This window comes from Haematobia irritans, chromosome 4 (assembly GCF_050003625.1).
Source record: "Haematobia irritans isolate KBUSLIRL chromosome 4, ASM5000362v1, whole genome shotgun sequence".
NCBI lineage: Eukaryota > Metazoa > Arthropoda > Insecta > Diptera > Muscidae > Haematobia > Haematobia irritans.
This window is the reverse complement of record NC_134400.1, coordinates 1,422,784-1,436,530: the sequence shown is the minus strand read 5'-3', so window position 1 is coordinate 1,436,530 and position 13,747 is coordinate 1,422,784. Positions and strand designations below refer to the sequence as shown.

General features: G+C 37.9%; 1 protein-coding gene and 1 long non-coding RNA gene across 2 annotated transcripts in view; one reads left to right on the top strand and one right to left on the bottom strand.

The window, feature by feature from the left end:
- Positions 1–13,747, bottom strand: part of LOC142236353 (uncharacterized) — a 170,686-nt gene that overhangs the window by 120,277 nt on the left and 36,662 nt on the right. The window lies entirely within an intron of this gene.
- LOC142236740 (uncharacterized) lies at positions 4,950–7,634 on the top strand. Its single transcript, XM_075308008.1, has 7 exons — positions 4,950–5,018; positions 5,076–5,249; positions 5,323–5,890; positions 5,964–6,202; positions 6,258–6,429; positions 6,846–7,249; positions 7,521–7,634. Exons 1-7 carry the CDS (start codon positions 4,950–4,952, stop codon positions 7,632–7,634), a joined length of 1,740 nt encoding a protein of 579 aa, XP_075164123.1.

Here is a 13,747-nt window from a genome sequence, read left to right as displayed (position 1 = left end):
GTCAAATCTATACAACAAATTGTTTCCATGTCCTTTCGTGGAACTGAGTGTACGACGCCTGTGTGCATGTGTTTGTGCGAGAATATGTTTTTGGTGAGAGTTCATAGAAATCAAATTTTTGCATTCGATTGCAAGTTTTCCGTATACGCTTTTTTAATGAAATCACGTATCATATAACAATTTTATTTCAGCTTTTCCATCCTCTCAAATTGGTAAGAGAGTTCCGTTTGCGTTATTCTATTTAGTCCTGTTCCGTGTCCTCCAGTACCATATACTTTTTTGGGGCAATAAAATGGTGTTGCCAGAAACCATGCAAACCACACCAACACACACACATACGTGCATGTGGATAAGAATGCACGAAAATGACTATGTGTGTTAGTGTAATATGTTTCCGGGCATTATGTGGGCACGGGTTTGTACGTATATGTGAGAGTGTCTGGTTGTGAAGGACTCATGGGGTGAGCATGTGGCACATTGACTGACTGCTTGAATGAATGAGTAGAGACTTTGTACCCCTTTAAGTAATTTGTCCTCGTTGTTGTCCCGTGCAACGAATCAACGACGATTTGGTCTTGGGATGGCCTACCGGCCCAGCTAGTGGCTGTAGTCGCTTCACTTCCATCCATGCCAGAGTTCTGTAATTTATTTGAACTAGTTTGTTGCCGTTGTCATCGTCATTTGTTTTATTTGCTTGACCTGTTATTGAAGACCAAAGGATCAGTATAGAGCATTACCACGAGGGCAGAGAGAGGAGGAGCATTTTTTTCTTTGGTTTCCTGCTCCTTACGATTCATTTCATTTTTGCGGCTATTGTGTAACAAAAGTAATAAAAGTTTTTAGACATATCCCATAGAGTTGTTTGGTTATTTGTTGCTATTGGGATATAAGTATGTGGCATTTGTATTGAAGTTTATTATGAACCATTTCACTGTGAAGTGAAAGGTATATTAATGCATCAATTCTAGTATCATGATAAGAAATTTCTTCTTTTGGTCGAAACTTACACCTTCCTTTAATGATCATACCCGAAAGATATTTCGACGTTTTTCACCCAGAGAAGGAATATGATCATCCCAAACAAGTTTTAAAAGCAAACTGTTATTTTTGGACGGACAAGTTTGTCACAACAATGTTACTTTCTGGAAAATTATGTATCTGATTTGGGCGACCATGTATAACCTTAACCTTTTTGCGACAAAACTGTTCCATTTTCACCGTCAAAAAAAATATATTTTGCTCTTAAAACATGTTTGGGATGATCATGTTCCTTTTCTGCGTGTGTGTACTCTATACATCGTGCTGCCAGTCATTTCACCCAATTGATAATGTCAATCCAAAGTCTTAATATAGTGAGAGGTCCTATAACCGAGAGTCTTGGAAAAGTCCTTCATATTTGCGATTAATTTCGGAAATGTTGCACTTTTCATTAGAATCGAAATCACCATAAGGGAGCTTCCCACTAAAAATATCTGAATTTCGATTCAATCAATTTGACAACAAAAGGACATTTCTTTGGTCTAAATTTTCATCATGGTCCATTTACCATCCCAGCAAAAAAAATTTTGGAAGTTCTCCTAAAGGCTCAACTTTAAAAGCACTTCCAAAGATGTTCTTTATTTTAACTACACAGGAAAAAATGATTTATTTGCCAACACTGAATTCGGATCACACCTTAAGAAGTGATGCCAATTCAATGCAACGGCTGTTGAAATGGTGGACATCCGTCATATGACAAGCCCATGTTAAATTCATCGCTTCTGCGCCAATTTTGCACCGCTTCCGGATCCAAAAAGGAACATTTTCACTACTTTTTTGGCGACGCTTTTTTGGTGGGATATACTGAAGGCATTATCTCACTTGAAGTCCCAGAACTTGGATCTAAATACATGAAATTAGTTGATGCATATAGCTGCGGAAAATGATGTGTTGTTTGTATCCTTCTCGCAACTGCCGGGTATGTATATCTGTCGGTTTAAGTCGAATAGAGTTCCACTAGAAAATGCTTGTAAAAGGGGTTTCTTTGACAGTGAATTAAATTCACAACATAATGGAGTATTTTTGACATTATGGAGAATTTTAATGGGGGCACACAATCATAACGTATAGACTCTTGCTATATCTTGAAAATATAAATTTTGACATATGATTTCAGAACTTCATATAAAGTTAGTTTTCTCTCCATTTTTGTGTGGATTGCCCCTCATACATATTTGCCAAAAGTTATATGCAATTGCATTTATATTACCGAAGGATTGATGGGGTGTCCTGGAATGTTAGCACAACCGTATATTTTCTACACCCTCAAAAAAAATCGCCTCTCTAACATATGTTCCAAACATATTTTGCAGGAAGCACATATATTATTGGATACTGCCGAAACATTAATATGTTTGTTTTATGTGAACATATTCTATTTTTGGAAGCATTTTGAGCCAAAAATATTATATGCTTGGAAGAATTTTCCCCAAAGAAGATTGTGCTCATTCCCTAACACAATTTTCACTTCCACGAAATTTTTTAGTTCTTGGCACCTTTTTCTGTAATACAAATAATGTTGAAGAAATTATTCAATTTTATAATTTTTTTAAATTTTACCTTTCGCCTGGACGGAGAATCGAACCGAGGACCATACAGTTTGTAAGCCAACACATTACCACTGAGCTACGTAGCTGTTACAGTCACTAGAAGACAATTATCGTTATAAGTTACATTTATATAGCATAGTTTGCAGCGCCCACGAGCCCATGCAAACATAACATTATTTAACAGAAACATACATGTGTTGGCAACGTGGAGCAGTGGTTAGCATGTCTGCCGTACATGCAAAGGGTCGTGGGTTCAATCCCTGCTCCGACCAAACACCAATTGTTTTTTTTTTTAATTTACGCATTTATATTTATACTATATTAAATTTTTATAATGAAACTTCGAAATGTGGGTTAATCAAGATTTACAGTCAGAAACAGTGCTTGATATAAACGAAATGGACTGAGTTTTTGGATAAAATATGATTTTTTTATTGCAAAAATAACAGTTTTGTTTTTTGTTGTTTTGGTATAAAAGTTTGATATTTTGGAAGGAATTCAAAAACTCTAACAAAGGAAGAACGTGGGGTCGAGTATAAACATACATAAATAATTTTATAATATACACAAATTAAATAATATTTAGACTTAAATTAAATAATATTTAGACTTAAGCGTATAAAATTTTTGGCCTTATCATAAAGCAGTTTCCGAAACAACATATAAGCGGTTTCACAGAAATTGCTCTCTTTCGATTCTCTCGCTGTGTTAATTTGATATCTTTCGTCAACCCTCCCGGTTTTTATCTCTATTTCTTTCTCTATACTCTCTCTCTCTCTCTCTCTCTCTCTTTCGCTCTCTGAATAAAATATCACAACATATATATGTTTACTCGAAATTTGTAAATTTATATATGTTTACATTCACACATATAATTTTTATGAAACATGCATGCCCCAAACATAATATATTCTAACATATTAACATATGTGTTCCAAACATTTAGTGTTAGTTTGAGAACATTACATGTTTGCACTTAAATATATTGTGTGTTTTCTAACAGTGTACATAAAATATATTTCGTTTTGATATTTGATAGTTTACCATCCAAAGCTAAATGAAACAAATGAAAAACTTCCATACTAGGGAATTGTTTCATTTGACGACTTTTGGTATCTGATCATCCAGGGGACAGCAGAGAGCTAAAACGAGGAGAAGTTACATTCTGATAAAAGAAGGTTCACCTACAATGTGGGTATTTTTCAATTAGATTGGTTCATTACTCTGTGTACCGTATATCTCAGTATACTTAAAATGCAATGACAATAGGTCATATATGTACCCTATGCGACGACGTGGTCATTATACCGAAGTTAGGTTAGGTATATTGGCAGCCCGTTAGTTTAGACTCACCTAGACTACTCTGAGATAGTATAGCTCACATGAGTGTACAGGTTATCTCTCGATTTTTTCAGATGTTGTCATAATACATCCATCCTTCAGTCGATTTTGTTTAATTTCCCTTATCCCTTATAATTAGGCTGTCCATTACATCTCTTTTAAAGAGAACATGTTTTCTTTTTGTGTTCGTATTTTTTTGGTCACTCTCTTTTTTTGGTGCCGTATTTTTATATCCAACAGTGCTCTTTATGTACTCTATTTCAAAAAAAAAATCCTAGATTGATGGAATTTTATTTATTTAGTAGGAATTCGCCACAATTGTTCGCCACTAATTGTTTACTGGGTTAAATCTGTTGAAAAATTAAAGGCCGGAACACAATTGCGACGTTTCGACGTACGGCGTAAAAATTAGAAATAGATGTAATTGAACGTACGACGTAAATACGCCAATACGTTGTCGCCGTCAATTTATTTTGTTTATTTTTTAAGAAAATGTGATTCTTTTTGTTTTTTATTGTTTTATTATATATTTATTTCGTTGTTTCTATCATTAGAAACTATTATTATTTTAATTTTAACATCAATAAAATTATTAATTACTTAATAAAGAATTTTTTTGAAAACTCTTTTTTAGTTAAAATGTTCTCTTTTTTTTAAAGCGAAAGTTCTCTTTTGAAAATTGTCCATATGGAAACCCTACTTATAATACTCTTTTAACGTACTGCTGATATAGAACCCCTTCATATTCTCATTTCAAAACAAATCGTCCTCAAATTTCGCACAATATAATCCACTACCACTTTGCTGGAGTGATGTAGAAAATCCACCCGACTTTAGCTATTTCTTTTTTGTTTTACATCTGAATACCATCTTCGACAGCCAATTGGTATCCTAGGGGAAGAAAACAACATACCGGCAAAACAAAGTTACCTTGGTAACACAAAGTGCATTTGTTGACGATTGATTGAAGACTTTTGAAGAACAATCGGTGTCAGTTTAGATTTTGCAATCGTATAAACCATGAGCAGTACCACCAGCAGATCCGGTCTGGTACCAACACCAAAGAAATTGCGAAGGCCTATACGAAAAGTAAGTTGGAGAATCTGTACGAACGAAGAAAATTCTATAATATCTCTTTGTTCTTAGAGATGGCCCCACAACGACGATTTGCCAAAGAAATTCGAAGCTCTTCCTATGGCTATGTCTTTAAGGCCATTCGGGGGGATTTACAATCCCTTCGCAAAGGGATGTTCTGTCCTCTGCAATCACCCTGCTCCGGCAGAATTAAAGCAGGTCATAAACAAATGTAAACAGTCATTGGTGAGTTGAAAACATCGCCTACTTGCTGCTTGCCTATTTGCTAATCGGAGATTCCTCTTCGTTTCATACAAAGACCATTGAGGGCAAGAATATACAGGCTTTACAGGAATCTTCACGCATTGAGAGGCCTTGCGATGAGATTGATCAGACTACTGACAATATTCCCGAGGATTTATTTCGACGCTATACGGATACAGATTCTCGACCCCTAACACCCACTCCAACGGTTACCAGCATTCATACACGCACCAGTGCAGGATCTTTTCTTAACAACCGCAGATGTATTACGCCAGAATTGGGGAAAAATGATATTATCAAGCGAAAAAAGATTATTCTCGATTTACGCAAATCCCATTCGCAAGAGACTCTATATTGGAAACCATTGTCAGATTTGTCCAGTGGTTTCACCGATCATGAATTTAAAACTCGCAGTGCTGGAGCAAATGATGATAAGAAAACAAGAAGGCAGAAATCTGATGAACAAAGACCCAAATCATCGCTGGCTGCAGCTACAACTATCCCAGAGGAAGAACCCATAGAAGAAACCAAGAAAGTCCTCCAAACTTGTATCAACGAACAGGACTATGGAGATGATGATATACGAAGGGGCAAGAAGCGAAAGAAAATCAAAGCTGTAGCTAGTGAGTAAACGAGAAAGCAAAGCTTAAATTCTTCATTCCTTCAATTAAATTCCGCTAATCTCCTCAGCTACAGCAACAACATTTCATTTAAGTGAGGATCCTGAAACTCAAGTAGAAGCCTTGGGACCCGACTCCCTGAATCCCAGTACAAGGCCTAGTCTTATACCCAATTCAGTGAGCTTACTACCCAACAATGAGAAAAGTGAAAAAGAGCAAATATTGCTGAAAGGCAGCTTTCTAACCGACGAAGCTTTTCAAGCTTTGAAGATAAAACTGGATGTTGATGCCATCGAGAACACTTTCGATAGATATGTATGGTGAACAAACCTAAGACTTTTCTGTAGTTTTCTAATCCGCTCTTGTTTAGTTGAATCGTGCCTACCGAGAAGCCTACAAATATGTGTCCATGAAAACCAAAGATCCCAATGATGTATCCAATGAATTGGAAAAACTTAATTTGATATGTGAAAAGATGCCTAGGAAATTTTCCAAATCGGCCACGAGGTTTAATGTTCCAATGAATCTGAAAACTCTAGAAGGTATCCAGTAGTACATATTTCATTAGCGGTAGAAAAGAATGGTTTTGTTGTGAACCCTCAATTACTTTAACAGGATGGTTAACGGGACAAATAAATGTGAGAACTATATGGGAAATTGTGGACCGATTTTTTCTAAACTCGGTGACTTTTGATGTTTTGCCAAGAAATATTTCTTTACCCAGTTTGAATAATTATCATAAAATTACGATCATTAGTTTATGGGATGCATGCGTGGAGAAGACTGTATGCACTTAGTAAACGATTCTGATTATTTAATAAGTAAGACCAAATGTTTTAAGGTTGATTCTCAAAACAAAGCTGTAAAATTCCAACCACAGGTTTCAACAAATGCAAATTATTTAGCATTTATGTAGGATATGGTAAAGTTTTCCTTCGTTCTTATCTTACCTTTTCAGATATGACCGTATGGGATTACCTTAGTCGTTTCGTTTGGGTATCACGACAAAGAAAACAAATCTACAAGCGAATATTCTTAAAATATCTCAAACTACCTCCTCTCTCGATATGCCAAGAACAGCAGGAGCAATACACTAAAACCGATGAGAATGAAATTAAATTTCCTTTACCGGATTACAAAGAACGCTGCATGAACATAAATCATTTATATCAGGCCCTTGAGGATGTTCTGGAATTTTATGGCACTGAACGAAATATCAATGGAGTCTTGGATATTATAGGGTATGAAAACTTGAAGGCTGATGATTCTCGAGAATTGACATTTCGAGTTTGGTGTGGTTTGGTAGCATTTGCTGAACGTTTAGCATTAGACGATCCAGATGGAACGGATTCCTGTGATGAGGTTTGTACAAATATTTTATTCTACATTAACTACTCGTATATGGCAAAAGTTTGTATACATTTTGAATTTGGTTGTGATGCTACTAAAGAGAGAGCATTTTATTCGACTCGACTATTTAAATCATTTCCTGAATCAGTTATTCGAGATACACCCATATGTTAATTTTTTCACGACTATAACTCTTTAAGTGCATTTCAAAGCGCACATTTATATCAAATATTTTATTCTGTACGATATAAGCAAATATAAAATTGTTCCCATTTATTTGCAGCTCGAAAAGGCGGACTTCAATAGCATGGAATTGCGATTGGAATGTTTTGCTGTACCTAAGGATTTACGTCGGGTTTTTGACATCATTCGAAATACTCACTACTTAAAATGTTAAGGTAACGCAAAAAATCCTGAGTATTCAGTTTCCACTATTCATCATGAAGTCATTCAGAAATAAAAATAATATTTTTTTAAATAATTAACAACATGGCAAAATCGTTTTATTTATACACGGGCAGGAAAGGTGGTCGAATATGACCCTTTAAGCATTTTAGAATATTAAAGCATCGTAGAGGACAGTAATGCTGATATTGATATGCACTGACATCCATTGAAAAAAGTGCCACAAAATCTGTGGAATTGATCTAGAATTATAGATAAAAGAATGTGGTATCCATATCGACAATTAGATTGAAGATGAAGATACGATTACTTATTGTACAGGTTACGTGCGTTGACATTAGGATGATAATTATGTCAATATTGACTCCTCTTTTCTGACCAAACTAAACGGCAGTTACACTTAAAATGAATCACGTACGTGATTCCTATTATTTCTTTAAGCTTTCCAAGCCTAAAATAGAGTCCTGACTCCTGTCTGAAGTTTAAAATGTTCAATCATACTTGTTGCTATAATTCCTAAGAGCGTAACTACCACATCTCCATCTATTATGGCAGAGAATAGCTCAACAATAGAAATAATTAAAAAGACTAACCGGCTTTGCTAGGGACAAAAATCATCATCCTCATCCATGGTCTTCGCAATTTCCATTTAATATCAAAATAGGCGGTGAACACATGTAACCATCGTCATCATCCTCTAGATGCTATGAACGGTCTCTTTCATAAGCTCCTAGCTAACCAGTGAGAGCTGTAGAACAAAACAAAGTTGTTAATCCGCCAGACGTAACTATCAAAGATCGGCAACTAGCCATTGTTATCACCTACACCGAGAAAGTTAGTGTAGCTTCTGGTCACCGCAGTGTTACATAAGCGTTCATCCTTTATCCCGTCAGCAATTTTGGATTTGTCTTTGTCGTTGGATTTTTCTGAAACTGCAGGCTCCTTGTACCAGAAATGGGCGATTGAAACATTTCATAGAGATGTGTGAGTATCTCTGCTTTAGCCTCAACCCCCCGTATTGGATGCAACTTAACAATGTGTGTTCTGGCAAAGACAATTACGGAGCTTTGGCTTACGTGCAGCTTATATAACAATGATATCCTTAAATGGACTACATCAATGCTTGTGGCCAAGAGATTCATCGTGATCCTCTCCACCTCCCACCCGGTATTCAGTTATGCCAACGAAATCCTAATAACACCATTCTCTTCCTATGGTTGCATGCATGAAGGCCTGCCATCCGTCGTTGAAGCGACGAACAAACATGGCCTAGGAGTCTATGTTTGTATGCAGATTGACTTAAAATGGTGGCCACTCTTTTGTCTTTAACTCAGATATTCTTTCGATGCGGTTTCCTCCTTCCTATGAAAAGGAGAGGGTGTATGAGCACGAATGTCTGTTGCTGACATTTGCCAGTAATAGTGTTGCAAATGGCTGTGGACAGTTTTTAGTTGCTGCTGCTGGTACTGTTCTTGCATTGCATGAGAAATTAATGCTGTTTTAAGGTAAATTTACAAGGCAAACATGCAAGTAATAAATCAATTAATGAACCATAGCAGGTTTATTAAAGCACAATGAGAGTTCCATTCTTCTTGGTGCGATGGAGGGTTTGGGTTACTGGAGAGCTGTGAACATCGCCTCCGCATACTAGAAGAAGCAAATTCCTTAGAAATGTGTGCATGTTGTATGTTTGGGTTTCGTCTTTAAGAAACATATAACGTAAATTGAATAGAACTGATCCGAGAAGCTTCCAACGCCACACGATGATGATGATGATGATGATACCAACGTCAGCAGTTCCACTGGCTATGATTATAATTGTGGTATAGCAACCTGGAATACTCCACGCCATTGTCACCCTGAACTTCATTTGGTGAGTTGGACAACATTGTTGGCATGCGCATGCGCCCATGATTATTGGCGTGATCCTTCCTCCATGTCGACTTAAGCAGCCATGCAGCATAACAAATGAATTACTAGTGACACTGGACAAGCTTATGAAAATTTGCGCGTTGTTTACATTTAAGGGGGCGAAAATTTATAATCATTTCAAATCAATTCCAGAAACTCTGTGCGACCAGGAGGGATCTGGAGCACGGACGTGTAACAACAGCCTTCAATGTCTGATTTTGTCTCCAACCATCACATACGGCAACAGCGACCACAGTTGGCCCCTTCTGATTGTTCCGTTGGACCCTACCCTCCTCGTGCCCACAACCACTGTATGGTCTAAACGATGATTGAGTAAATGAATCGCACACAGCTGCAGGCAATTGTTTGTGACAGAGTTGGCGAGTGAGCGTGTTGAATGTTTTATGTGCTAAATAGGCGTTGGTTGTTTGTAAATATGATGACAAAACTAGTTTCCCCATATTCCGGAGTCTGGCTTTTTCGCCATTTCACTCCACTCTTGTGTCGCTCCATCCGTAGGTATCTTACACTGATTCTTGTTGCGGCATCTCCATCATTGAACCAAATGCGAAACTTGGCGGCAAACATTTGCGACCAGATCTGGCTGAACAACATTGAGCAGAAACTTAATTTGTTTCTTTTAATCATCACTGTGAGACAATAATCCTTTACACAAATAAACGGAAAAAATGTACTTAAGAAACAAATCGGCCCAGCTGAATTGCCTCAACACATTGCGCGAATTGAATGGGATCGAAGTTGCACATCCGCACATGCGGGTTAGTGCCCGTGTGCCTGACACTCATTCCAGAGTCAGCGTCACTGTCCATCGCAATGGACCGCGTGTTAAGTCAATTAATTCAATCCGAATATAACACGTTAAGTGTCCCAATGAATTTTCGCGCTACGCCTCACATACATTGTCAAAGGCATTCTAAAAAAATTATTTGAGACAGCTAGGGTTTGCGGTCTTTTGAGTCCAAGAGTCGACTCAAAGATACCTTTAAAAAGGAATTAGCTTCACAAACTTACTATGTGAGGTATGCAGATGATGTGTTTTAGTTTGGGAAAATATATAACATAAGTTTGGACATACAGAGGGTTCTACACTTTAATATGATAACGACAAGGATTAAACTTTCCATTGGGACCTTATATTGGACAGATGGCCGGAGTTTATGGTCAGTAGTGAAGATGCCACAGATGCCCACAGAGTATGATAGGGAGCCACTGTGGTGCAATGGTTAGTAAACTGGGTTCTGGGTGTTTCAAAGCTTCTCCATGTGGTTTCACGCTGGTCGAACTCGGCAATAAAAAGGAGGTCCCTCGCCATTGAGCTAAGCAGCTAACATAGAATCATGTAGTACTCAGAGACCACTATGATATCACAATGGGCTCGAGTTTTGCATACTTTATATTGGGACGCAAATTTTAATTTATTCCAGTACAAACTTGTCAACCACAAACGAAAATTCCAAAATCAAGCTCGACTTCATGTATAACGTATATTCTCTTGGAGAACTAAAGAAATTGGGAATTTCCTTTTATTTCCGTCTTTCACTGGTTCCCTTTTAATTTTCCACAGCAAAAAACAAATCAATACTCTCTTCTTCTTAAAATTATTTCCTTATTTAAGATTTCCTTTAAGATCTCCCATCTTTAATTGGCTCCAGCGTTAATTGGCCTCTTAAAGTTTGAGGAATGGAAACCCTGTCTCCATCTATAACCAACGATTCAGTCACCACTGGACTTGGCACAAAAGAGTATCCAGTTACAACGGCATTGCGGCATTGTATTGCCAGAACAGCTATGATGACCCATGCAAATCTACGTGTGGTCGCCGTTATAGAAAGAAACATTGTCACTTCTGCACCAGTGATGCCAATGATTGCAAATATCCAATTGTCAATAAGACTTTCAACAACCACCATTGAAGTTTTAGATCGAGAAAGATGTAAAGTCTCGTCTGTCAATCTCATTCGTCCCTTCGCTCTTGGTTCTGCAGCATAAGCAAAATCTCCTTTATGACTAAAAACACAACACAACGATAACGTTATTCATTCATTTCTAATCAATGACATCTATTAATCTTGTGTGTCTTTGGGAAAGCGTTGACGGATATGATGACCGAACGATTGGTTCGCCATGGAAAAGGAAATATGTACATGGGAACTCTTTGGTCAGCGATATACAACAAGTCTGTTTTTGGGATGATATTGAGGTCGCCATCGGTTGGGTGAGTGAGTGTCCGAACATCATTTGCACATCCCCACCTGAAGAGGAAGGATCGAATCCAGCCCATCGACTCGTTGGACAAGAATCGTGATTGTGGCATCATGTAACCACATCATTTAGATCATAAATTTTCCTACTCGTACAAACTACATGTACGTTTTCATGTTACGTTAGCGCGATCGGTGCTGAAAATTGTCATCGTGTCTTTTCTCAATAAGCGATTGAAGGATGACGGTGATGGAGAGGCTAGATGGACGGACGCCTGCTCCAACGAATATTGCCAACAGCACATCTAATGTAATAAAGCTTCTCAGTTTGTCGTTTGGTCGTACGCCTTTTCTCACACACACATAACATTCGTTGTGGTGGTGAACGGCCAAGAAGATTTACTTCAATATGTCTCATCCCGCGGCACTTGTATAAACAGCCAGCAGTGACGATGCTGGTGATGGTGGAGAGGCCATAAATTGTCACATAACCAATGTGAAAGGACATAGTAGAAAATTTGCAAGCACGTAGAGCACCACAGTGGGTGGCGTCCAAATGTAAATGAGAAGCAGTAACTGTAGCAAATTTGAAAAGTGTGAGGCAAGTGGTGGTGTCCACGTTGTGATGAAGAGTGAAAACTACAGAAGAAATCGTTTGTTTTGAATTTTAATTTCCTGATTGCCACTTGGGGCACTTAGTAAGACTTTATTACTATCTGCATACTACCTTAAGGTGGGTCGTCGTGGAGAAGACAATCATTCGAATGATGGTAAAATAAAGGATGCTAAAATATCTTAATAAGCACAGTGGTATTAATCCAGCCAGATGGGCGGGCGGACAGACGGACTGATAAACGTCGTACTAGTTGACATTTTGTGTATAATATACATATGGATAACGAATTTTCCTGTGTTGATCAGACGGAAGTAGTAACATGTTTTGCGATGATACGGTCGAATGTTGTGGGTTATGATGGGATAGACCCGAAATTTGTAAGAATTATTCTGCCTTATATACTGCCATATATCACACATCTCTTCAATGGAATAATCACCACTAGTACCTTTCCTTCTATATGGAAACATGCTAAGATTACACCACTGCCGAAGGGTTCCAATGAGTTTCGTCCGATTGCAATTCTTCCTTATCTTTCAAAGGTGTTTGAGAAGATACTGTATCGGCAGATGTACACATATTTGAATGAATGTTCCCTATTATGCGAGGAACAATCAGGATTTCGTCCTAACCACAGTTGTGTAAGTGCCCTGGCTGAAGTTACTGAGAATATTCGAGGGAATTTGGAGGATGATAGGATCAATTTTCTTGTTCTTCTTGATCATTCCAAGGCATTTGACTGTGTGGATCATATTATGCTGGGCGCTAAGATGTGTCATTTGTTCGGGTTTTCTCCTTCGTCAGTCAAATAGATTTCATCGTATCTGTCTAATCGTTTCAGTCGGTATTCTCAAAGTCTCTTACGTCTAGCCCGTTGTCTGTATCAAAAGGAGTGCCCCAGGGTTCGATACTTGGTCCACTTTTATTCTCCCTGTATATCAATGATTTACCAAGTCAATTGTCTTTCTGTCAGGTGCATATGTACGCGGACGATGTTCAGGTCTATATTAGTAGCACGAGGGATGGGCTAGATGAACACGTGGGGATGATCAACCATGATTTATCTAGGATTTATGCATGGGCTGGTGCTAATGGTCTGTGTCTTAACCCAACCAAATCTAAATGTTTGATTATAAGAAATGGGTTAACGCGATTTTCTCACGATATTGATATACGCATGGGTGGGAGGCGACTTGAGATTGTCGACCATGCGAAAAATCTAGGCGTGATGTTTAATAGCTCTCTTACTTGGAGGGATAACATTAATACAGTCATAGGACAGGGTTACTGTAAAATACGGTCACGGGCCACGCAATCGCTCACACCAGTTAGGATAACGTCTCTTATGGCTAAGAC

Bases quoted from the DNA above. Each gene is read 5' to 3' on its own strand.
- LOC142236740 (XM_075308008.1), top strand. From the start codon at position 4,950: ATGAGCAGTACCACCAGCAGATCCGGTCTGGTACCAACACCAAAGAAA. The intron at 5,019-5,075 runs GTAAGTTGGAGA...CTTTGTTCTTAG, and splicing joins TGCGAAGGCCTATACGAAAA to AGATGGCCCCACAACGACGA. The intron at 5,250-5,322 runs GTGAGTTGAAAA...TTTCATACAAAG, and splicing joins ACAAATGTAAACAGTCATTG to ACCATTGAGGGCAAGAATAT.